The following is a 27,337-nucleotide window of genomic DNA, read 5'->3' as shown; positions in this document are numbered from 1 at the left end:
TTCCCCTCATCAATTATATGATTCACCTCATCTTTCATGAACCCATCAGCTGACATGTCCAATCCTAAATATTTGAATAAATTCACCTCCTCCACTCTCTCTCCCTCCAATCTGATATCCAGTCTTTTGTTACCTAATTTTTTATCTTCATCACCTTACTCTTTCCTATATTCACTTTTAAATTTCTTCTTTTACATGCCCTACCAAACTCAACAACCAAAATCTGCAACTTTTCTTCAGAATTTCCCAAAAGCACAGTGTCCTCAGCAAAGAGCAACTGTGACAACTCCCACTTTGTGTTAGATTCTCTATCTTTTAACCCCACACCTCTTGCCAACGCCTGAGCATTTACTTCTCTTACAACCCCATCTATAAATATACTGAACAACCATGGTGACATCACACATCCTTATCTAAGGCCTACTTTTACTGGGAAATAATCTCCCTGTCTCCTACATACTCTAACCTGAGCCTCACTATCCTCATAAAACCTCTTCATTGCTTTCATAACCTACCTCCTATTCCATACATTTGCAACATCTGCCACATTGCCCCCCTATCCACCCTGTCATATGCCTTTTCCAAATCCATAAATGCCACAAAAACCTCTTAACCCTTATCTAAATACTGTTCACCTATATATTTCACTGTAAACATTTGGTCTATACACCCCCTATCTTTCCCAAAACCTCCTTGTTCATCTGCTATCCTACTCTCTGTCTTACTCTTAATTCCTTCACTAACAACTCGACCATATAGGGGAATAAGTCTGTTGAGTATACCAGGTATACTCAACAGACTTATTCCCCTATAATTTTTGCACTCTCTTGTGTCCCCTTTGCCTTTATACAAAGGAACTACGTATTGTCTCTGCCAATCCCTAAGTACTTCACCCTCTTCCATACATTTATTAAATAAAATACCTGGAGTTTACCTGGAGAGAGTTCCGGGGGTCAACGCCCCCGCGGCCCGGTCTGTGACCAGACCTCCTGGTGGATCAGAGCCTGATCAACCAGGCTGTTGCTGCTGGCTGCACGCAAACCACATTGCCTATATTCTCACTAACCCATCTATCCTCCAACAGTTGTTTATATCTTACCCTAACTGCCTCCTCCTTTAGTTCATAAACCTTCACCTCTCTCTTACTTGCTGCTTCTACTAAAATCCCGTCTACCTTTTACTCTCACTGTAGCTACAACTAAAAAGTGATTTGATGTACCAATGATTTACCAATACATAGCCCAACAAACTACTGTCATTATGCCCTACATCATATTTTGTATACTTATTTACCCTCTTTTTCTTAAAATATGTATTACCCATAACTAAACCCCCTTTCTATACAAAGTTCAATCAAAGGGCCCCCATTATCATTTACACCCGGTAATCCCCAACTTACCTACCACACCCTCTCTAAATGTTTCTCCTACTTTAGCATTTAGGTCCCCCGACTACAGTTACTCTCTCACTTGGTTCAAAGGTTCCTACACACTTGCTTAACATCTCCCAAAATCTCTCTCTCTCCTCTTAATATAATCATTATTACTTAAACTCCCTCATATGAAAGATGTAGTGTCGAGGCAAGTAACCCAGCATCCCTAGTGTTAAATGCCAAAATTAAAGAAGCCCATCACCTTTATATTCCTCCCATAAAGGGCATTATCTCAAATCTAGGATCCATGCTTGCCTGCATGACAGGATACTTAAGCAGAAATACACGACTGGCTAGAATATGAGACATGTACCTGTTAACGCTTCCACTGTTCAGACCCCTAAAATTAATATTGCTCTCAGTATCCACTTAAAAAAAAAATTCTTCTGAAATGGTAATATTTTTCTGAAGATGATGACACCAAGAGTACAAAATTTGATGGAAAATTTACAGAATTATGCAGACGCAAAGTTAGGGGTCTCGGTGTAAATTTACACCGGCATTTCCGCCCATTTGGAGTCTTATTTTAAGCCAAACCTATTGCGCCATTTATCTAAATTCTTAACTATTTTACTAGCAAGCCTTCTGTTCTATTAAGCACAAGCAACTGCTCATTTAACTATTAGAACTACCTTATAAAGTGCACAGTCGGTAATTTGGCCAATTTTACACAAAATTAAAAAAATATAGATTCCGAAATAAACAATACAGACATTCCAAGTGTTAAAACAACTTTTTCTTTGTTCATTAATCACATCCCCAGGTCTCTTATATTAAACCTGCCTTCCATTTTAAGTTCTAAATCACAAAAAAAATAAAAAAAAAATAAGATGTACTCTATTTCTCGGATAATAAAATACAGCCTCTCCTCACTTAATGATGGAGTTCCATTCCTAGGACCATGTCGGTAAACGAATTTTTCACTAAGTGAGGAGCACACTATAATGTAGTGGGTTTGTCAACCATCTTTGATATTAACATCACCTTTGCACCATTTTAACATTTCTGGTATATTTTTAAGGGTTTGTGAAGTAGTAAACTGTTACAGCCTCTCCTCACTTAACGACAGAGTTCCATTCCTAAGGCCATGTCAGTAAGTGAATTCGTCGCTAAGTGAGGAGCATACTAAATGGTAGTGGGTTTGTGTCAACCATCTTTGATATTGTTTTAATGTCACCTTTGCACCATTTATAACATTTCTGGTATATATTTAAATGTTTATACAGTAGTGTACTGTATACTGTAATAAATAAAATTGAGAAAATCAGTTCTAATAAATATTATTTAGGTATGCATACTGGTCAGAGAGCCTGTCATAAGTCCGAATCATTGCTAAACGAGTACGTCGCTAAGTAAGGAGAGGTTGTCTTGTAATAAACAGGATAGAGGAAATCAGCTCTAATATACATTATTTAGGTATGCATACTGGTCAGAGAGCCTGTCGTAAGTCCAAGGCGTCGTTAACCCTTAAACTGTCCAAACGTAGATCTACGTTTTTTTCAACATTTGAAAGCATGTAAAAAAAGTAGATATTTTCTTTTTTTACATTTGAAAATGTGTAAAAAAAACCTTTGATCTACGTTTTTTTTTTTTTTGTTATATTTGAAAATATGTAAAAAAACATAGATCTACTTTTGGAGCACTACGCATATGAACATAGATCTGCTTGGACAGTTTAAGGATTAAACAAGCACATCATAAAGTGAGGAGAGGCTGTATAACCAGGAATGATTTTTTGTGGTTTACAGCATTCCAATAACTGAATCAGACCTATTAAAAATCCATGAAACAGACTGATCGGTGTAGGGGACCTTATCAGTCCTCTGGAAAAAATAAGTAAAAATCGAATATTTCTGCTACTCTGAAACCAATTTAAAGCTACTTCATCCTGAAACCAACCAAAATCATCTCTGTTTCAGTAGTATCTTCCTTTCTATCAAATGATACCAAAAATGCAGCCCATAAAACCATAGAAACCATCCTATGAAATATCTCAAACTTGCTATTTTAAACCAAACACAACGTCTGAGTTTTGCTTTTCCCATCATGCAGTGAATGGGGCAGGACTTTTTATACGGTGCACACTCACTGCACAGACCCATTCTCTCATATCTAGGCCAAAATTTACCACTCAAAGCATATCTGAGGAAGCTATGCTCAAAATGTAGATCTACACGAGTGACCCTGACATCAATAATGTAGATCTACGTGATGGCCACTCTAAGGGTTAAGCAAATAATATCTTGAGTATTACTCATTTCCTGCATTCAAAATAGGACCATTCATGCAGATTTAGCTGTACATGCTAATCATAATAAGTTTATTAATTACAAAACAATGCAACACAATTTAAGGGAAGCAACTATGTTTACATATGCTGGGGGTGGTGGAGGCTGTTCTGTGTAATCTGGGGGACTAATGTTGCGCACCACAACTCCATCCTGGTTCATTAAAATGCGCCTTATTCTAGCCCGCCGTAATCCTCGTCTGTATGAAGCAGCAAACATGGCAACCCTGTGAGTGAATTTATTAATGATATATGTACAGAAGTGTATAAAGAAACCCATAAATTATGAAAAATTTTAATGAGGCACTCTTTTCAAATAATGTACTCCATATTCATCATGGATAAAACTATTAAGTAGCTTTTATAACCTAACAGGTTCCTCCCTGTTGCACTGTTATTGATAAAGAACAAATGCAAAAAAAGGGACTGTTTTTAAGTACTGTACAATGATGTATTATTGTGTGTCCATCTATGGAACAAATTACCAGTGCCATAGCTTATTACATTTGAGTCATTATTTACACTTACACTTACACTTACACTCACTCACACACTCACACTCACACACACACACACACACACACTCACAGGATATCACCTGAGGAAAGATAGAAGGAGTAGAGGGGGAGGAGGGGTTGCACATAAAACACAATGGGGATTTGAGGAAATGGAAGGCACATGATTGGAGAAAGAGACACACACACACACACACATACACACACACATCGAGACATCGAGGACATCACTTACGAGAGGCCCCTTGGAGCTAGCGATCATGTGGTTCTGAGTTTTGACTATATAGTAGAGTTACAAGTGGAGAAGGTAACAGGAACTGAAGGGGACAGGCCAAACTATAAAAGGGGGGACTACACAGGTATGAGAAACTTCCTGCAGGAGGTTCAGTGGGACAGAGAAATGGTAGGAAAATCAGTAAACGAGATGATGGAATATGTGGCAACAAAGTGCAAGGAGGCAGAGGAAAGTTTTGTTCCCAAGGGAAACAGAAATAATAGGAAGACCAAGACGAGTCCTTGGTTTACCCGAAGGTGTAGGGAGGCAAAAGCTAAGTGCAACAGAGAATGGAAAAGGTACAGGAGGCATAGGACCCAGGAAAACAAGGAGATTAGTAGAAGAGCCAGAAACGAGTATGCGCAGATAAGGAGGGAGGCCCAGAGACAGTATGAAAACGACATAGCATCGAAAGTCAAATCTGACCCGAAACTGCTGTATAGCCACATTAGGAAGAAGACAACAGTCAAGGACCAGGTGATAAGGCTGAGGAAAGAAGGTGGGGAACTCACAAGAAACGATCAAGAGGTATGTGAGGAGCTCAACACGAGATTTAAGGAAGTATTTACAGTAGAGACAGGAAGGACTCTGGGGGGACAGACCAGATGGGGACACCAACAAGGAATACACCAACAAGTGTTGGACGACATACATACAGATGAGGAGGAGGTGAAGAAACTGCTAAGGGACATCGATACCTCAAAGGCAATGGGACCGGACAACATCTCTCCATGGGTCCTTAGAGAGGGAGCAGATATGTTGTGCGTACCACTTACCACAATCTTCAACACATCCCTGGAAACTGGGCAACTACCTGAGGTATGGAAGACAGCAAATGTAGTTCCCATTTTCAAAAAAGGAGACAGAAAAGAGGCACTAAACTATAGACCTGTGTCATTGACGTGTATAGTATGCAAAATTATGGAGAAGATTATCAGGAGGAGAGTGGTGGAGCACCTGGAACGGAACAGGAGTATAAATGCCAACCAGCACGGATTCACGGAAGGCAAATCCTGTGTCACAAACCTTCTGGAGTTTTATGATAAAATAACAGAAGTAAGACAAGAGAGAGAGGGGTGGGTTGATTGCATCTTCTTGGACTGCAAGAAGGCCTTTGACACAGTTCCTCACAAGAGATTAGTGCAGAAGCTAGAGCATCAGGCGCATATAACAGGAAGGGCACTGCAATGGATCAGAGAATACCTGACAGGGAGGCAACAACGAGTCATGGTACGTAATGATGTATCACAGTGGGCACCTGTGACGAGCGGGGTCCCACAGGGGTCGGTCCTAGGACCAGTGCTATTTTTGGTATATGTGAACGACATGACGGAAGGGTTAGACTCAGAAGTGTCCCTGTTTGCAGATGATGTGAAGTTAATGAGGAGAATTAAATCTGATGAGGACCAGGCAGGACTTCAAAGAGACCTGGACAGACTGGACACCTGGTCCAGCAAATGGCTTCTCGAATTTAATCCTGCCAAATGCAAAGTCATGAAGATAGGGGAAGGACACAGAAGACCACAGACAGAGTATAGGCTAGGTGGCCAAAGACTGCAAACCTCACTCAAGGAGAAAGATCTTGGGGTGAGTATAACACCGAGCATGTCTCCGGAAGCACACATCAATCAGATAACTGCTGCAGCATATGGGCGCCTGGCAAACCTGAGAACAGCATTCCGACACCTTAGTAAGGAATCATTCAAGACACTGTACACCGTGTATGTCAGGCCCATACTGGAGTATGCAGCACCTGTTTGGAACCCGCACTTGATAAAGCACGTCAAGAAACTAGAGAAAGTACAAAGGTTTGCAACAAGGTTAGTTCCAGAGCTAAGGGGAATGTCCTATGAAGAAAGATTAAGGGAAATCGGCCTGACGACACTGGAGGACAGGAGGGTCAGGGGAGACATGATAACGACATATAAAATACTGCGTGGAATAGACAAGGTGGACAAGGACAGGATGTTCCAGGGAGGGGACACAGAAACAAGAGGCCACAATTGGAAGTTGAAGACACAAATGAGTCAGAGAGATAGTAGGAAGTATTTCTTCAGTCATAGAGTTGTAAGGCAGTGGAATAGCCTAGAAAATGACGTAGTGGAGGCAGGAACCATACACAGTTTTAAGACGAGGTTTGATAAAGCTCATGGAGCGGGGAGAGAGAGGGTCTAGTAGCAACCGGTGAAGAGGCGGGGCCAGGAGCTAGGACTCGACCCCTGCAACCACAAATAGGTGAGTACACACACACACACACACACACACACACACACACACACACACACACACACACACACACACACACACACACACACACACACACACACACACACACACACAAAAGCCACTTTATTAGGTACACCTGTCCACCTGCTCATTAATGTAAGCGTCTAATTAGCCAATCACATGTCAGCACCTCAATGCTTCTTAAAAAAGCATGCAGACAGGGTCAAGAGATTCAGTTGTTGCTCAGACTGAACATCAGAATAGGAAAATGTGACCTAAGTGATTTTGACCATGGAATGACTGGCAAGTAGAAAACAGCAAATGTGATACCTATCTCCAAAGAAGGATTGATCCTCATCTTTGAATTACAGAGCAAGCAGCCTAATCTCAACTGTGGGAAAATCAATGGGATTAATAATTGTGGAGACAATTCAAAGCTACCTCAAAAGATATAAATTAACCAAAGTCATAGTGCCATTTCTCAAAGGGGTGTTCTTGCCTTATGAATTTACTAATCTAATTTCATTAAGGTATTCAAGCTGGAAGATTATGATAATGAATACAATAATTTGTAAATGGATTTCAATAAAGCCTCTGATGAAAGTAGAGGCACATGAAATAGGAGTCTACCCGGAAGTCATTCCGAGGGTCAATGCCCCCACAGCCCAGTCTTCGACCAGGTTTCTCGGTGGATCAAGGCATGATCCACCAGCTGTTACTGCTGGCTGCACATAATCCAACATATGAACCACAGACAGGCTGGTTGGGTACTGACTTTAGGTATTTGTCCAGTTCCCTTTTGAAGGCAGCCAGGAGTCTATTGGTAATTTCACTTATGTATAGTGGGAGGCTGTTGAACTGTCTAGGGTCCAGCACACTTAGTGTTTTCTCTTAGTATACTCATGGCACCCTTAGATCAAGACCTGGTTGACTGATAAGCAACAAAGTTTCCATAAATGGCAGGAAATCAGAATGAGATGTGATACAAGTGCACTTTCTTCCCAACATACATGAATGACGGCTGAGGGAATAAACAGCAATATAAGCAAGTTCCCAATGACATTTAAATAGGCTGTCAAACAAATTCTGTCAACACTAGGGCACTTCAGGATCAACTGGATTAAGTTTATGGTGTAGTCAGAGAAGAAGCACATGTAGTTCAAACATATACAAATATGTATAAGGTTTTAATCCTGGTTACAGAGAATAACCATGGGATCCTGAGTAGAGAGAATAACCATGGCAGTTCTGGTCTCTATATTACATAAAGGAATAGATGCACTTGAAAACAAGATTTTATTCAGATTGTTAACCCTGGAGGGTTACTTACCAAGGATAACCCAGTAGGCAGTGTATTATTGGGGACTGTCTGGCATTTCTATTGGGGACTGTCTGGCAGGAGGGAGAGATTTCTATTAGAGGGACTAGTACTTGCACACGGCAAAAGACTTTCTATTGTCACTAGGGACTACAATAAGTCTGGCATAAGGGGGATTCTAGTTTCAAGCTGGCACTGTCCTCAGCCGGGCTTAATCTTCTCTCCCAGTATGCAGCTTAAAACAGTCAATTAACACCCAGGTACCTACTTGTTACCAGGCAAACAGACAGCAGGTGTATGGGAACATGCCCAACATCTCATCTGCACTGGGGAGCAATTCCCAGTCACTCAGTAAGTGAACTAAAAATGTTATTACACAAGCCACAAGCCCTGAGGATGAAGTTAATTTCACACATCAGAAATGCTCATATGAAGATAGAGTAAGGCCACTGAATTTGCAAAGCTGGAAATGGCAGATTTGTTTATGTTCACCATGACTGGCCAGACTCTTCAAAACAAACCGATGATTGGCCTTGATGCAGCATTTGAGCCAAAATACACATTATAATTTTTGAAGAATAAAAAGACAACACTGTGACTGGAATTTGACTGCCGCCCACAGGATGAGTATGGGGGTGCATAATAAACATATTAAACTAACTGTGACTGGAACAATACACAAATAGCTCACACATAGGAGAATGAAACTTAACATTACGTTTTGGTCCAACCTCGGTGTGACTAGTTAATGGTCTAAGTTGGAGTGAAATGCCAGAAGTTTCACTCTCCTAGGTGTGGATTATTTATAATTTTTATTCTCTTAAAAGAACAATCTGCACAAAAATAACTATTTATTCCATGGTGTAGTGTTTGTATGTTTTGTAAGATATAAAATAATGCTTGAGTTTCGCCGAGGAGCAGCCTTCTATTATTGCCAAGATTAAGACTGGAAAGGCATGATGATACTATGTCAAGACATATGCACAGTTCAAGACATTTACTGAGGATACGTTCCACCACAAGTGGCTTCTTTAGTCCTGGTGTTCATCGGTCTTCAGTCCTCAATAAATGTATGGAAATGCACATACGTGTCTTTATCTGCATTGCTAACCTTCGTTGCAAATAGTTCCTGGTTTTATTGCTCAAGTAAATTTGGAGAACCTGCGTGAAGTGTATAGCGTATATGTATTTTGTTTCTAGATAATTCTCGCATGCCACCATCAAAATTTTCAGGCTAATAAAAATAAAATAAACTTACAATAATTTCGGGGTAATAATTATCAGTTCGAGAACACTTGGGAAGCAGAGACCAACTGATCAGTCACCCTTCCTCCTTAACACTTACAATTAACCAGTCACCGTCTTCCTTCCTGACTTATCTCCCCACTTCTAGATCTCACAGGCCACCTATTAATGCCGCCTTTTTCTTTCGTGTTTTAATGACATAAAACAGTAAAATACTTGACGAGAAGTACCTGCGGTGATGGTAGTGAACTTTCACAACAAATATGGAGACTGACTGAGAGAAGCGCAGGCGTACTGACGTCACTCACAATTCTACGCTGCCAAATACTTTCTTACATAGCTACTTCATTAATTACTTTTAAATTAAAGTTTATCAAACGCGCCAATGTTATTAAGGTGTATTTCACCTGTACACTTACATGAGAAATACATTAATCCCTGGGGATGAAGTTAGACTCAGGTTAAGAGGCACAGCTATTGAGACATATATGTTTATCTGTGAATACTGTATATCCTGCTAGTGCTAACTGGTACTTGTACATCAACTTGTCCTTGTTTTAAGTTCATGTGACTTAATTCATTAATTGTGTTACCCAACTCATTACTGTAGTAGCCGAATCTATTACTCGTGAACTTAGGCCACTCCTACTGTAACTGAGTCACCTGATAAAATATTGGGCCAAGTTTATAGTTTTTGTTTGTTTCACCATAGACACATGTGTTACACTTAGGTATCTTTATTGTCAAAACGTTTCGCCTGTACAACAGGATTTTCAGTCAAATATAACACAAGAGAGCAGTAGTAGCAGTCCCTCAACCAGGGCCAACCTTGGTAAGTCATGGTAGCTGGTGCCTCAAGCGTAAAGAATAGGAATGCAGCCAAACCTCATAAACTGGGACAGAAGTGAGGCACAGAGCTGGGGGTGCTCTAACAGGTGACCGTGACCCATTTGTGAAAGTAGGTCATGCTCAACAGTTTAGCAAATAAGCTGTTTGCAATCGTGTCATTACGATTTCTTAAGTCAAGTCAAGCTGAACAACTGTTGAGCATGAGATACAGATGAGAAGTGTTTGAATTTCTAAGCACAACACAAGATGTTTGTTAACCAGACATTCTCTTATTATTATTATTATTACTATTGCATTCATGGGGAAACCCTAAACCCAAAGGGTCATACAGCGACTGGGGGAATGGAAGGCTTGCAGGCTCAGTTCAAGGAATCGGACCACATGTCCCCATCCTTTGATCAAGGGACCCCTCAACATCATCAAGGCACCTTCCCTGAGGGTTGTCAGGGGACTAAGCATTCCAGCAACTTACTAATAGCGTTGTATACTAGTGGGTTTCTCTTGTGAGTACCAGTGTTTTATTACATGTAAACTACATTATTTTTTACCGCATAAAAAAATAATTGCAGTATTGCTTGTTTTCCATTGAGGTGGTCGAACCCCCCTCACATCAAATATGCGGCATCAAGGCACCTCCGTAAAGGGAAAGAGGAACACAAGTGTTGTAGGGCTAATGTTGAAGCATCACATCCGGCTGCTGTGCGCACTGTTGATGTTACTTCATGGCATTGCAAGGCAAAATGCAAAAAAAAAAAAAAAAAAATCTAGTGGGTAGCCTCTCACTAGGGTTTGGATTGAATAATAACTTCATTTCCATAAGTAATAATTATTGCCATTGTAGTCTTAAGTCAGGCTTAAGCTTGCAACCCAAAACGTGCTCCATAACCATGGGCTTTCTGAATTAACCAATCAGTCAAGTCACCCATCTCTGTACAAACATTGTATCCTGTGGAAATAAATCTTAGACTTATAAAGTACTGTATAACATACAATCGACATAGGATTAATTAACATGTGTAAGCTATATCATCATACTTGGACTTGGACCATTGACAAAGTCACAGTGTGACTGTCAATGGTCCAAGTCGGACCGAAACGTCGTCGTAAGCTTCTCTCTTTTATGTGCGGGTTATTTGTGTATCGTTCCAGTCACGGTATTGTGCCTTTTTTGTTATTTATATTATTATTATAATCAAGAGGGAAGCGCTAAACCCGTAGGATTATACAGCGCCTGTGGGGAGGTGGAAGCTATTCAGGTTTAATTCAGGGAACTGGAGCACAGCTCCAATTCCATATTATTATTATAATCAAAAAGAAGCGCTAAGCCACAAGGGCTATACAGCGCTGCAGGGTAGGAAAGGAAGCGAGGGTATTGGGCAGCAGAACGGGGGAGGGGCGATCAGTAGGTTACAGAAAACAGTGGGGCAGGGGATAATGCAGGGTAGAGGGTAGCAAGAGATCGAGGTAGAAAGGGCTGAAGGTATCATCAGAGTTTGTGAAGTAAGTCAGTTGTTGTCAAAAAGTCAATGAGTCCGGATGAAAGGTGGGTCCATCAGCGAGAAGGAAAGGTAAAGAGAGAGCAGCGGAGCGAAGACGACGTTGGAGGTAAATTCTGCGTGCTCGTTGATAATGTGCAGTCTATTATTATAATAAAAAAGAAGCGCTAAGACACAAGGGCTATACAGCAGTGGGCAGTCTAACATAATGTGGCTGACCGATAATGGAACCTGACAATTCTCACAGAGAGGAGCAGGGCACCTCTCCATGAGATATCCATGAGTAAGATGAGTATGTCCAATGCAGAGACGGGAGAGAGTAGTCTCCCAACCTCGGCACTGGTGACAAGAAGATGGCCAGTAACCTATACTTGGTTTAATAGACTGAAGTTTGTTAACAAGTAGAGTAGACCAACGTTGTTTACCACCAGTCCGATAACATTCTTCTTTGCAAATATACAGGGTCTAAAGCCAGCAACAAACAACAAAATACGTTTCATCCGTGGACTGCTTGCAGAGGCAAAGGCAATGTTCGCGGCTTTCACTGAGACCCACATAAAGGATCACTTGGACAACGAAATATGGATCCCAGGTTACAACCTATACAGATGTGACAGAGTGAACAGGCAAAAGGGGGGGGTTGGCCTGTACATTGCGGTTTAATAGACTGAAGTTCGTTAACAAGTAGAGTAGACCAACGTTGTTGCCAATGGGTGTGAAGGTGGGTAGCTATTGCAGCAAAGTAGTTCATAAATAGAACACCTCTATGAAACTGGTAGGTCATGTACTGCTGACCGCACAGCAGTGTCTGCCTGTTCATTGCCCTGTACGTCAACATAACCAGGGACTCAACAAAAAACAATATCTTTATGCTTGGTAGAGATGTGATGTAGCCAAAGTTGGATACAGAGGACTAAGGGGTGAGGTGTATCAAATTTCTGTAAAGCCTGTAAAGCACTAAGTGAGTCTGAGACAACCACAAATGATGACACAGGCATAGATGCAATACAGATAAGTGCTGCAAGAATGGCATACAATTCAGCAGTAAAGATACTAGCCGAAGATAGTAAATGCCCTCGTACGACGCTGTCCGGAAACTCTGCTGCGAATCCTACGCCGTCAGAAAACTTAGAGCCATCAGTGTACACTGCAATGGCATGAGAATGAGAGTGGAAGTGGTCAAGAAAAAGAAAACGGGAAGCTACCATAGACAGTTGGGCTTTCGAGCAAGGGAGTGAGAAAGAACAGACTCGAACAGCTGGAACTTCCCAGGGGGGTAGGGAAAAGTGAGATGCTACATGAACATAGAAAGGTGGAAATTGAAGAGAAGACAAGAGCGAATGTAGGCGAAGAGAGAAGGGACGGTGCAAACAGGGGCGGCGAACAAATAAAATATGTCTATTAATATCGGTGACCATTCTATAAATGGAAGAATTGCGGAGATCGTGAGAGCGTACATAGTAGCGAAGGCAATGGGCATCACGGCGATCGGATAAGGATGGAACGTTTGCTTCTGCATAGAGGCTCTCAACAGGGGAAGAGCAAAAAGCACCAAGGCATAAACGTAATCCTTGGTGATGAATAGGGTTGAGGCTAGAGTAGCAGGAGGCAGCTGAATAGATCTGGTCACCATAGTCAAGTTTCGATAAAATGAGGGTGGAATGTAAGCGAAGGAGAGTTCGACGATCAGCTCCCCATGAAAGATGAGCAAGGGTTTTAAGAAGGTTCAGCCGGCTGTGACAAGTTGTCTTCAGAGAGGTAATGTGAGGTTTCCTGGATAACCTATGGTCAAAGAGAAGGCCTAGAAACCTGACTGTATCACGTTCAGGGATACGGGTGCCATAGAGGTATAAAGGATGATCGGAGATGACAGAGCATCTAGTGAAAGTAATTTAGTGAGTTTTGGTACTGGAAAATTTAAACCCATGTGTGGTGGCCCAATTGGAAACACGGTCGACCGCATGTTGGAGAGAAACTGTAATGAGGTGACAGTCAGCGCCTGCACAGGCAATAGCAAAGTCATCAACATAGAGTGATGACCAAATATTGGATGGAAGACTAGAGACCAAATCATTTATAGCAAGGAGAAAAAGTGTTGTGCTCAGAATACATCCCCGGGGGACACCTTCAGCTTGGATAACATCCGGGGAGAGCACATTATTAACCCGAACACGGAAATGTCTGTCAGTTAAAAAGTTCTTAAGGAAGGATGGTAGATTGCCTCGAAGGCCTAAGGAGTGGGCTTGGGCCAGAATATTATACCTCCAAGTTGTGTCATATGCCTTCTCAAGGTCAAAAAATATGGCAATAACTGAGTGGTTATTCGCAAAGGCATTACGAACATACGTATCCAAGCGTAGTCAGGGGTCTATGATAGAACGGCCCTTACGAAAGCCATATTGACGAGTGGAGAGACTGTTGTGTGTCTCTAAATACCACACTAAACGTCTATTTACCAGGCGCTCCATCACTTTGCAAACTGCACTGGTAAGAGCAGTGGGATGATAGTGGGAGGCTTCGTGTCCCGTAGTACCCAGTTTGCGGAAAGGGAGAACAATGGCAGATTTCCACAGCTGTGGAAGAACTCCTTGTGACCAAATAAGATTGAAAAGGCATAATAGGACTGCAAGGGCTGACTGATGTAAATGTTGTAGCATACGAATATGAATGTCGTTGGGCCCAGCTGCCGATGATCGGCAAGCTGAGAGTGTTGCCTCCAGTTCCTGAAGTGTAAAAGGCACATTATACTGTTCTTCTCTGAGAGAAGAAAAGTCCAAGGGTGCTAACTCTCTGGCAGACTTTGAGGAAAGAAACGAGGGGCATAGATGGAGCCCCTGAGAAATACAGACCAGATGATTGCCAATTTCATTGGCAACATCTAGTGGGTTTGCTATATCAACACCGGCAACCCACAGAACAGGAGCCGGGTCAGGAGAATATTTACCACTCAGTTTTCGTACTTTTTTCCAGACTGCACTCATAGAGGAAGCAGAGGTGATGGTGGAGACATAATCTCGCCAGCAAGTGCATTTAGCATCACAGATGACACGGCGAGCGATCGCACGCTTCTGTTTAAAACCAAGAAGTCTCTCTGTGGTTCTATTGTACCGGTACCTGCCCCACGCAGCACTTTTCAAACGTACTGCACAAGCACAAGTAGGAGACCACCAAGGCACGCATTTCTGAGAATGCCTGCCCGAAGTTTGGGCTGTTAAAATGGAGGACGAGAAGAGGTGTAAAAGCTCATCAATGGAGGACGAAGAAGGAACCTCACTAAAAACAGTTAGTTGTGAGTAAAGGTTCCAATTTGCCTGATCAAATTGCCAGCGTGGGTTACGAAGAGGTGGTGAATATGAAGGGGTAGTAAGAATGATTGGTAAATGATCGCTGTCATATAAATCCGGGAGAACAGACCAGGTGAAGTCTAATGCGGTGGAGAAAGAGCAGACTGAGAGATCAATGCAAGAGAGAGCATGAGTCCGAGGATCAAAATGGGTGGGAGTACCTGTATTTAAAACATGGAGGGGGTGGGTAGTAAGAAAAGCCTCTAACTGAATGCCACGGGAATCACAGTGAGACCCCCCAGAGGAAATGATGGGCATTAAAATCGCCAAGTAACAGAAGTGGTGGCGGTAATGACGAAGCAAGAAAGGCAATATCCGGGATAGACAATGCCCGAGAAGGAGAGAGATACAAAGAACAGAGTGTATACCACCTATGCAAGTGGATATGGGCTGCTGCGTAATGCAGCAAAGTATGAACAAATGGCTGATGGTATGGAATATCAGTGCGTAGAAGAAGGGCACTTTCATTAAAGGTCCCATCAGGAAAAGGATCTGAAGAATACAATAAATTATAGCCTGAGATGGGATAGATAACGGCAGAGTGTAATTTTGGTTCCTGTAAGCAAACACCAACAGGGGAAAACTGGTAGAGCAACATCTGAAGCTCACCCCGATTACCCCTGAGGCCACGAATATTCCACTGTAAATAGGCCACGATTGGCAACGATAAAGATACCTGAAATCCGCAGATAAGGGTACCTACGGACTAGAAGGGTTAGAAAAGTCCACATGCGGTGGCAAAGAAAAACGTTCAAGTAGTGAAGGAACAGTGCGTTGTGAAGAAAGGAGTTGCACAGTTGGAGAAGAGGAAAGAGAAGGAACAGAGGGTGGATCAGTGTCCATTGATGGTTTGGTCTCTGCAATATATTCAGAGATTGCTTCAAGTGTTTCGGAGTTCAGAGATGTCATATGGGAGACAATATTGGAGATGGAAGGAGGAGGAGTTTGAGTGAAGATCGGAGCTGTAATGGACTGTACCAAGGTAGGGGGGGGGGCGAAAGGGTGGAGGGAACTGGAGAAGTGTGGGAGGGGATAGAAGAGGCAGAAACCCGGGAGGTGGCAGAAAAGGAAGAAACTTGGGAGGGGACAGGATAGGAAGGCACAATACGAGAAGGAGGATGAACCTCCACACTTGTAACGGAGCCAGTGAAAGGGGAAGACCTAGGTACAGAGACCGGGAAGGTAAAATGTGGAGGTGGATGAAGGGAAGGAGGGGTTAGAGGAGATTTGTTGGACCTCTCAGAAGTAGAGGGACGATTGGGAGGAGGTGTCGTACGAGGTCTTGTCGATACCGGGATTTGTGAGGGAGAACACGAAGAAGTGAGGACAGACTGAGGTGTTGAAGTAGGGACGTTTGAGCCCAGGACAGCAAAAGAATTAGATACAGAAGTGACTATGGGACTGGCAACTGCAGAGGAGGCTGCAGAAGATGGGACCCCAGAAGTGGGGGGACGTTTTGAAACATGAGAATAAGAAACACAGGGTAGTCTCCCTTGGAGGAGGAGATGAGAAACTGCCATTGCATAAGGGAGACCTTCTGCCTCTTTGAGGCAATGAATTTCCCGCTCATTTAAATAGACCTGGCAACGGCGAGAGTACGAAGGGTGAGCTTCATGACAATTAGGGCAAGAGGGAGGTCGACTGCAAGATGTATTAGAATGGTCATCGGCACCACAGACTGGGCATTCGGCTATAGATCTGTAATATTTTGCTGGGTGGCCAAATCGCCAGCAATTCCTACACTGTTGCGGTGTAGGGATCACCTTCCGAACTTGTAACCGACGTCCTGCTACATAAACAGAGGTTGGGAGTTCACGGCTGTCAAAAGTTAAACGAGCCACATTGCAAGGGTATCGTCTTCGCACGTGGGTGGGAAAAATATAAGTGTCTACCTTGAGAATTGGGAGATCTTGGAGTTCCAGCTGTTCGAGAATGTCATTGCCACATGTCTGGAAATTCTGTTGGACTATGGTATGGGGCAGAATAACAGTACCACTACAAGAATTGAGGGAATGATGTTTTTCGATAGTGATAGGAATAGTATCGATATGTGAAAGAAGAGAAAGATCATGAGCTTGGGTAGAATTCTGGACTGTGATGATGCGCGTACCACTCTTAAGAGCATGAAAGGAAATATCTCTACCAACATGGCGTAGGAGCGCTTTGCCAATACTATGGTCAGAAAGATAGGCAGTAGAAGAAGTCGGTCGTAAAGTAAAGAATTTAGTCCATTGTGTGGTCCGAAACTGAGTGTGGAAAGGGAGTGCATGACGTGGCGGTCTTTTCCGAGTAGAATGGGAAGGTAACGAAGTAACATCGTCAGGAGATTGTCGTTGGTGTTTAGAAGTGGGACCAGAGTTGGTCCAACGTGAGACGGGCTGGCGATTCGAAAATTGTCGCACCATAGAGGGAGAGGTCGGAAGCATAGTCAAAGGAGAGCGGAGGTCAGACAAATCGGAGTCAGTGAAAGCCCCAGCAAGAGGTACAGGGGCCTTAGAAGTGTCCAAAGAGTGGCCAAAAGACGAGGCGAGGTCAGAACAGGGTGCAGTAACAATTAGGGGCCCAGGGGTAGCAGGGTCATGGATTTGGGACTCCATGGTTAGGTTACTTCTTTCCTTTTGTTTTTAAGAAAAAAAAAGAAAGAAGAAAAGAAAATAAAAATAAAAAAAGAATAAAAAAAAGGGGGGACCAGGGAGGGATAGTTCCTAGGAGGAATGAAAGGGCCAGAAATCTCCCTCCGCACCCAAGAGGACCTCAGCACTGCAAGTAGCGCAGATGCAGCATGGAACCTGTGCCATACCCTACCCTTCATGCCAGTAAACCAGCAATCCGGTAAAGCAACCTCACATCTGCCGAGCTACCTCGGTGGACAAAAGAGAGGGCGGCCGGATATCCGCCACAAAGCATACCTCCTTCGGCCACCACCCCCGGAATCTGAAAGGTGGCTTCCAGAGATACACCTATCGCCCGAAAGACACCCAAAGCCACCCTCCAGGATACTGGAGAGGGATCGGGACATCCCCAGGCGATCCAGATCCCACGGCAAACTACGCCACCGCCAAGAACCTCAACGGAATGGGATGGACCCCGGTACCCTTCCCCCTACCTATGAACTAGTGTGCCTGTGGGAAAAATCCCAAAGGCCAAAAAGAGGAAGGGCAAAAGGGAGGGGTGGAGAGGAGGAGGAAAGGAAAAGGGGGGGGATGGGATAGGGAAGGGGGGATTGGGGAGTAATTAGGTTTGGTCTGAGGAAGGAGACCGACAGGTCTAATTCCTCAGACCAAGAGCCTCTTCACCATGCCAAGGAGCCCCCCTTGAAGAGGTCCAATTCCATAGATCAAGAGCCCCTCACCAGCATCAAGGAACCTTCCTTGAGGGGGGTGACTTTCAGTAAGTTTATTTAGGTACAATTAAACAGGAATTTGGTTATTACAATACTTTACATGGTAACTTGTGTGTAAATTATCTAGGTTAAACCAAAAAAAAAAAAAAAAAAAGTCAAAGCAATTTTTTTCATTGGGGTCCTTGTAATATTTCACTGAAGGTTCTGTTGTAATGGGCTCCCCATTACACAGTACATAAATCTATGCCAATCTATGCCAAAATATATGGCTTCTGTTTTTGCTAGATGTAGCAATAGTTTGTTTTCTACTTACCATTTGATGCAGGACCATTCCAGTATAGTACAATAGCTACACCTTGTGGGTCTTTATCTGAAGCTAGCAGAGCACTGTCATCTGCATACAACAGGAGTTTACACTTAACACTGAAGAGCATGTCATTCACATAACATATTATAATCATGGGGAAGCACTAAACCCATAGGTATATTATATAGCACCTGGGGGGGGAGAGGTATTCAGGTTTAATTCAGGGAACTGAAGCACAGGTCCAATTCCCTAGATCAAGAGCCCCTCACCAGCATCAAGGAACCTCCCTTGAGGGGTTCACATAACATAAAAACAAAAAAGATCCCGAATACTTCTGTGGGGGAACACCATATGCTATCAACAGTGGTTCTGAGCCTGTATTACTGTTCTTTATAATAATAATGCACGAGGCATCACGTAGAATGAAAGGGGGTAAAGCAGCTGGAACTGACGGGATCATGACAGAAATGTTAAAAGCAAGGGGAGATGTAGTGTTGGAGTGGTTGGTATTTTTGTTTAATAAATGTATGAAAGAGGGGAAGGTACATAGGGATTGGCAAAGGCCGTGTATAATTCCTTTACATAAAGGGATGGGGGAGCAAAAAAGATTGTAAAAATTATAGGGAGATAAGTTTACTGAGTTATAGGTAGTAGGCTGGTAGACAGCAACCACCCAGGGAGGTACTACCATCCTGCCAAGTGAGTGTAAAATGGAAACCTGTAATTGTTTTACATGATGGTAGGATTGCTGGTGTCTTTTTTTCTCTCTCACAAACATGCAAGATTTCAGGTATGTCTTGCTACTTCTACTTACACTTAGGTCACACTACACATACATGTACAAGCATATATATACACACCCCTCTGGGTTTTTTCTATTTTTTTCTAGTTTTTATTCTTGTTTATTTCCTCTTATCTCCATGGGGAAGTGGAACAGAATTCTTCCTCCGTAAGCCATGCATGTTGTAAGAGGCGACTAAAATGCCGGGAGCAAGGGGCTAGTAACCCCTTCTCCTGTATAGATTACTAAATTTAAAAAGAGAAACTTTTGTTTTTCTTTTTGGGCCACCCTGCCTCAGTGGGATACGGCCGGTTTGTTGAAAAAAAAAAAAGTTTACTGAGTATACGTACCAGATAAAATACATACAGTGGACCCCCGGTTAACGAACTTTTTTCATTCCAGTAGTATGTTCAGGTGCCAGTACTGACCGAATTTTTTCCCATAAGGAATATTGTGAAGTAGATTAGTCCATTTCAGACCCCCAAACATACACATACAAACGCACTTACATAAATACACTTACATAATTGGTCGCATTTGGAGGTGATCGTTAAGCGGGGGTCCACTGTATATGGTAGGGTTATTATTGCAAGAATTAGAAGTAAGACAGAGAGCAGGACTGCAGTTGAGCAAGGAGGCTTTAGACTGGGTGTTTACACTGAAGCATGTATATGAACACTATTTAGATAAAGGTAGGGAAATTTTCATTGCATTTATGGACTTGGAAAATGCATATGACAGAGTGGATAGGGGAGCAATGTGGTAGATGTTGCAAGTGTATGGAAAAGGTAGTAAGTTACTAAATGCTGTAGAGTTTTTATGAGGATAGTGAGGCTCAGGTTGGGGTGTGTAGGAGAGGAAAATTACTTTCCAGGAAAAGTAGGTCTTAGACAGGGATGTGTAATGTCAACATGGTTAACATATTTATAGATGGGATTGTAAAAGAAGTATATGTTAGGGTGTTGGGGAGAGGGGTGGTATTAAATTATGGGGAATCAAATACAAAATGGGAGTTGACATAGTTACTTTTTGATGATAATATTGTGCTTTTGGTGGATTCTAAAGAAAAGTTGCTAAGGTTAGTGGATGAGTTTGGAGGGTGTGTAAAGGTAGAATGTTGAAAGTGAACATAGATAAGAGTAAGGGAGTAAGGTGATGAGGGTATCAAACAATTTGGATAAAGAAAAACTGGATCACATTGGAGGGGGGGAGTATGGAAGAAGTGAATGTTTTCAGATATTTGGTAGTTGATTTGTCAGCAGATGGGTTTATGAAGGCTTGTGGAGACAAGGAACGTTATCCATAGAGGCAAAGAAGGGAATGTACGAGAGTATAGTGGTACCAACATTCTTATATGGGTGTGAAGCATGGGTTGTAAATGCTGCAGCGAGGAGGTGGCTGGAGGCAGTGGAGATGTCTTGTCTAAGGTCAATGTGTAGTGTAAATGTTATGCAGAGAATTCGGAGTGTGGAAATTAGGAGGAGGTGCGGAGTTACTAAAAGTATTAGTCAGAGAGTTGAAGAGGGGCTGTTAAGGTGGTTTGGTCATTTAGAGAGAATGGAACAAAGTAGAATGACTTGGAGAGCATATAGGGGCATGTAGGGGAAGGAAGGTGGGGTAGGGGTCATCCCCAAAAAGGTTGGAGGGAGGGGGTAAAGGAGGTTTTGTGGGCAAGGGGCTTGGAGTTCCAGTAAGTATGTGTGCGCATGTTAGATAGGAGTGAATGGAAACAAATGGTTTTTGGGACCTAACAAGCTGTTGGAGTATGAGCAGGGTAATATTGTGTGAAGGGATTCAGGGAAACCAGTTAGCCGGACTTGAGTCCTGGAAATGGGAAGTGCAATGCTTGCACTTTAAAGGAGTTTGGGATATTGGCAGTTTGGAGGGACATCTAAGCTGTCACATATGAGCACCTCTGCAAAGACAGTGATTATGTATGAGTGATGGTGAAGGTGTTGAATGATGGAAGTTTTTTCTTTCTTTTCGGGTCACCCTGCCTCGGTGGGAATCAGCCAATGTGTTAAAAATAATAATAGTAAAAATCTTTATTTCTACTAATACATGATACAACTATTACAAACCTTGCTGAAATCATTGGCATACTATACAAAAAGTCCCTTGTTATGCAGAGTATTTTGGGTAACCTAGGTAAATCTTGTTCCCTAGGATGTGAACCACAGCAGTCATCTGACAATGGTGTTAGATGATCTGCCTCTTAAAACTGAACGTTTGTTAATATACATTTGTGTCGTTATGATATTAGTTTATAATAAATAAACAATTACATACACAAAAAAGGGATAAAGCTAACCAAAAAATTTAAAACCAAAAATGAAAATATCATTGAAGTGTGCACCAGATAGTACAGTATTTTCCAAAGATCATCTTAATTATCTAATGATTTTTTACAATATAAAAGCAGCACTTCCATCCCACCAAGGACAATCCAGAGATAGAACCTAGTTTAAAAAAGCTAATATCAGTCATAAGGTAAGTATAAAGTATTGTAGTCAGTGAGAAAAATCTTCATTAAAAATCATTAGCAGTGAAACTTCGATTTAATGGACTAACAGGAAGAAGGTGTCCAGTAATGCCAATGTCTGTTAAATCTAAATATTGTTGAGACTTTATTTTGCCATGATTGTAACAATATAATCTGTAATTCTGGAAACAATCTATTTATTCCATTGTCTGAATTTCTCTCTTGCTCAATCCAAAATCCATTAAACAGAGGCTTTACTGTATGTCTGGAAATAACTATAAAATGGGTGACACCAATATGAAATATTACCACAGAGAAAAATTAACAGACCAGAAATAGTTACAACTTGAGCACTTACATTTATACACATTTTCAGAGGTACTGTGTCTTCCTCAGAAATGTGTGTAAATGCACACTAGTCCTCATTTCAGTTCTGTTAATTGTATAGTGGTATTTTTATTACAGCAAATTTAAACTGTATGTACTTACATATGTATTATGGTGAAATTACAATACAGAATATGCAGTAAGACACACACACACACACTACTGAAGGCAATTTGAAATATGTACAGTGGTATCTTGGCCTACAAGTGCCCCAACTTACGAGTTTTCCGAGTTACAGGCAAGCTTCAGATAAGTTGCCACTAGTTGGCGCAGCGAATGCCACAACATCTGCCCAACATCCCAGCGTTTTGTGCAATTATTTTGCCAAATTTCTTTTTTCTAACCATGGGTCCTAAGAAAGAAAGTGCAAAGGACAGCGCTGAAAAGAGGAGGAGGATGATGTCCATTGAATTAAAGCATGAAATCATAGAAAAACATGTGAAAATCGCTTTTGTTTCAGTATTTTCCTCATGAAACCAGTGATCTAGTGTGCTTAACCTCACAAACACTCCATTTTCTCTTATAATAAGACCTCAGAAGGGCAAGAATGGGAAGATATGGTCAGAGCGATAATTGTTTTTACCTCAAATGTCATTACGTGACAAGTGGCTGCCACCACTTGTCACATAATGGCATTTGATTTATTCTAGAGTATATATCATGTTTCTATGTTATTTATATTGTTTATTATGTCATATTAGATCAATTGTGATAGATAAATAAGCCATAGAGTTTATATTAGTGTTATATTGAAGTATTTTCTCCTGCCTCCTGAGAGCCAGGAATTTCACTGTAATGGATTAATGGCATTTCAATTAATTTCAATGAGGAAAACTGATTTGATATACGAGCAAATTGAGTTACGAGCTTGGTCATGTAACAAATTAAACTCATAAGTCAAGGTACCACTGTAACCAACTTTTGATCGGTCATGAAAATATAATTAATCAGCAAAGACCTACTACTAATAGAATAATAAGCATTTTGAGATAGTTAAGAATAAAATACTGCAATCTTTATCAATTTCCAGATTCCAGCACCTTTTTCATATTAAATTATATCATCTTCACCTGAATGTAAAGAGTGTTGAAAACAAGATGAGCCATGTTCTATATTTTATATCATGTTTTGTCATACAGTTCTATTAAGTATGTACTATACTATACTATAACTACTATTTACATAATTCTTTGCCGATAATTATTCATAGAATTGCCTTTGATATACTATTGAGTGTCATGTCAAACTTCCTGCATAAATTTTTTTTATTTAAAGCAACACAGAAGAATTAAGCTTTCAGATGTATAAGGCTGTCATTAATAAAAACTAAAACATTGAAATGTAAATGAAAAGGCACATGAATGTCACAAGTATACCTATAAAATTATCAGACAATAGCATATACGTGTTGAGCATTAAGTCGGAACATCAATTTTATTTTCTTGGAGAAGGTTTCTGAGGTACTTTGATTCTTGTTTTAACTGTTGTGTGGTTCCTTGGATGTGATGTAAGCGCTCTTCCACAGTCGACACTAGAGGACCTGACACTAGACTGCTCAGACCACATACACTCCGTACCATTACTAGAAGGTAAGCATTTAAAGTGAAATCTAATACAAGTTATATGAAGTAAGCCAGCTTTCACTGGTGACATTTAACATAACAAGCAAAGGTAGAAAAAAAAATACCATTAGAATAAACTGCTCAGCATATGATTATTATTATTATTATTATTTATCCATGGAGAGGAATCCTTCCTCTGTAAGCAGAGCCAGATTAAGATATTGTAGTCCTCTGGACTACAGGTACTTTGAGGCCCCCAGTTATTTGCATAAAAAGTTATTTATGCTATTAACACACAGTAACACAATAACATACTGGCAAAATGCACATGATTAATGTTAAACTTAACTCAGCAATCATTAAAAAATGGTAAAACGAAAATCATATAAAAAGGAAGGCAAGCCTTTGCCGCTAGGCTTGACATGCTGACACAATGACACTATACTATAAGACCTTAGCAAATTGAATAATGCCTTCCTTATAGAGATCCAATATTAAATCTTTATCAAATACAATCAACAGTTCATCATATATGTGATGTAATAACATACACTTTTTTTTTTTTTTTTTTTTTTTTTTTTTTTTTTTTTTTTTTTTTTTTTTTTTTTTTTTTTTTTTTTTTTTTTTTTTATTATCACACCGGCCGATTCCCACCAAGGCAGGGTGGCCCGAAAAAGAAAAACTTTCACCATCATTCACTCCATCACTGTCTTGCCAGAAGGGTGCTTTACACTACAGTTTTTAAACTGCAACATTAACACCCCTCCTTCAGAGTGCAGGCACTGTACTTCCCATCTCCAGGACTCAAGTCCGGCCTGCCGGTTTCCCTGAATCCCTTCATAAATGTTACTTTGCTCACACTCCAACAGCACGTCAAGTATTAAAAACCATTTGTCTCCATTCACTCCTATCAAACACGCTCACGCATGCCTGCTGGAAGTCCAAGCCCCTCGCACACAAAACCTCCTTTACCCCCTCCCTCCAACCCTTCCTAGGCCGACCCCTACCCCGCCTTCCTTCCACTACAGACTGATACACTCTTGAAGTCATTCTGTTTCGCTCCATTCTCTCTACATGTCCGAACCACCTCAACAACCCTTCCTCAGCCCTCTGGACAACAGTTTTGGTAATCCCGCACCTCCTCCTAACTTCCAAACTACGAATTCTCTGCATTATATTCACACCACACATTGCCCTCAGACATGACATCTCCACTGCCTCCAGCCTTCTCCTCGCTGCAACATTCATCACCCACGCTTCACACCCATATAAGAGCGTTGGTAAAACTATACTCTCATACATTCCCCTCTTTGCCTCCAAGGACAAAGTTCTTTGTCTCCACAGACTCCTAAGTGCACCACTCACTCTTTTTCCCTCATCAATTCTATGATTCACCTCATCTTTCATAGACCCATCCGCTGACACGTCCACTCCCAAATATCTGAATACGTTCACCTCCTCCATACTCTCTCCCTCCAATCTGATATTCAATCTTTCATCACCTAATCTTTTTGTTATCCTCATAACCTTACTCTTTCCTGTATTCACCTTTAATTTTCTTCTTTTGCACACCCTACCAAATTCATCCACCAATCTCTGCAACTTCTCTTCAGAATCTCCCAAGAGCACAGTGTCATCGGCAAAGAGCAGCTGTGACAACTCCCACTTTGTGTGTGATTCTTTATCTTTTAACTCCACGCCTCTTGCCAAGACCCTCGCATTTACTTCTCTTACAACCCCATCTATAAATATATTAAACAACCACGGTGACATCACACATCCTTGTCTAAGGCCTACTTTTACTGGGAAAAAAAATTTCCCTCTTTCCTACATACTCTAACTTGAGCCTCACTATCCTCGTAAAAACTCTTCACTGCTTTCAGTAACCTACCTCCTACACCATACACTTGCAACATCTGCCACATTGCCCCCCTATCCACCCTGTCATACGCCTTTTCCAAATCCATAAATGCCACAAAGACCTCTTTAGCCTTATCTAAATACTGTTCACTTATATGTTTCACTGTAAACACCTGGTCCACACACCCCCTACCTTTCCTAAAGCCTCCTTGTTCATCTGCTATCCTATTCTCCGTCTTACTCTTAATTCTTTCAATTATAACTCTACCATACACTTTACCAGGTACACTCAACAGACTTATCCCCCTATAATTTTTGCACTCTCTTTTATCCCCTTTGCCTTTATACAAAGGAACTATGCATGCTCTCTGCCAATCCCTAGGTACCTTACCCTCTTCCATACATTTATTAAATAATTGCACCAACCACTCCAAAACTATATCCCCACCTGCTTTCAACATTTCTATCTTTATCCCATCAATCCCGGCTGCCTTACCCCCTTTCATTTTACCTACTGCCTCACGAACTTCCCCCACACTCACAACTGGCTCTTCCTCACTCCTACAAGATGTTATTCCTCCTTGCCCTATACACGAAATCACAGCTTCCCTATCTTCATCAACATTTAACAATTCCTCAAAATATTCCTTCCATCTTCCCAATACCTCTACCTCTCCATTTAATAACTCTCCTCTCCTATTTTTAACTGACAAATCCATTTGTTCTCTAGGCTTTCTTAACTTGTTAATCTCACTCCAAAACTTTTTCTTATTTTCAACAAAATTTGTTGATAACATCTCACCCACTCTCTCATTTGCTCTCTTTTTACATTGCTTCACCACTCTCTTAACTTCTCTCTTTTTCTCCATATACTCTTCCCTCCTTGCATCACTTCTACTTTGTAAAAACTTCTCATATGCTAACTTTTTCTCCCTTACTACTCTCTTTACATCATCATTCCACCAATCGCTCCTCTTCCCTCCTGCACCCACTTTCCTGTAACCACAAACTTCTGCTGAACACTCTAACACTACATTTTTAAACCTACCCCATACCTCTTCGACCCCATTGCCTATGCTCTCATTGGCCCATCTATCCTCCAATAGCTGTTTATATCTTACCCTAACTGCCTCCTCTTTTAGTTTATAAACCTTCACCTCTCTCTTCCCTGATGCTTCTATTCTCCTTGTATCCCATCTACCTTTTACTCTCAGTGTAGCTACAACTAGAAAGTGATCTGATATATCTGTGGCCCCTCTATAAACATGTACATCCTGAAGTCTACTCAACAGTCTTTTATCTACCAATACATAATCCAACAAACTACTGTCATTTCGCCCTACATCATATCGTGTATACTTATTTATCCTCTTTTTCTTAAAATATGTATTACCTATAACTAAACCCCTTTCTATAACATACATGTACTATAATTATAAACTTTCTCCATGGGAAATTGGAACAGAATTCTTCCTCCATAAGCCATGCATGTCATAAGAGGTGACTAAAATGCCAGGAGCGAGGGGGGTAGTAACTCCTTCTCCTGTATACATTTCTAAATTTAAAAAGAGAAACTTTTGCTTTCTTTTTAGGTCACCCTGTCTCAGTGGGATATGACTGGTTTGATGA

General features: G+C 41.4%; 2 protein-coding genes across 6 annotated transcripts in view; both read right to left on the bottom strand.

Annotated features, from left to right (window-relative positions):
- The window catches only part of LOC128702889 (lysosomal-associated transmembrane protein 4A), a 53,160-nt gene extending 43,535 nt beyond the window's left edge, over positions 1-9,625 (bottom strand). Inside the window, exons 1-2 of one of the 3 annotated variants that reach the window (XM_053797379.2) lie at positions 9,528-9,619; positions 3,805-3,946 (exon numbers count right to left, since the gene is read on the bottom strand). In XM_053797379.2, the coding sequence (XP_053653354.1) occupies positions 3,805-3,939 (135 nt within the window). In that variant the 5' untranslated portion in view covers positions 3,940-3,946; positions 9,528-9,619. Of the gene's footprint in view, positions 1-3,804; positions 3,947-8,064; positions 8,086-9,527 lie in introns of those variants that run through there. The other 2 variants (XM_053797381.2, XM_070102503.1) reach the window with 2 other exon arrangements.
- A 12,302-nt stretch (positions 9,626-21,927) lies between these two features.
- Positions 21,928-27,337, bottom strand: part of LOC128702886 (lys-63-specific deubiquitinase BRCC36) — a 33,804-nt gene continuing 28,394 nt past the window's right edge. For all 3 annotated transcript variants that reach the window (XM_053797373.2, XM_053797377.2, XM_053797376.2), the window contains one exon: positions 21,928-23,868. In XM_053797373.2, coding sequence (XP_053653348.1) covers positions 23,702-23,868 — 167 coding nt within the window. In that variant the 3' untranslated portion in view covers positions 21,928-23,701. The remainder of the gene's footprint in view (positions 23,869-27,337) is intronic.

This window comes from Cherax quadricarinatus, chromosome 82 (assembly GCF_038502225.1).
Source record: "Cherax quadricarinatus isolate ZL_2023a chromosome 82, ASM3850222v1, whole genome shotgun sequence".
Classification (NCBI taxonomy): Eukaryota; Metazoa; Arthropoda; class Malacostraca; order Decapoda; family Parastacidae; genus Cherax; species Cherax quadricarinatus.
Note: the sequence above shows the minus strand (reverse complement) of the source record. Positions and strands in the feature narration are given on the sequence as shown.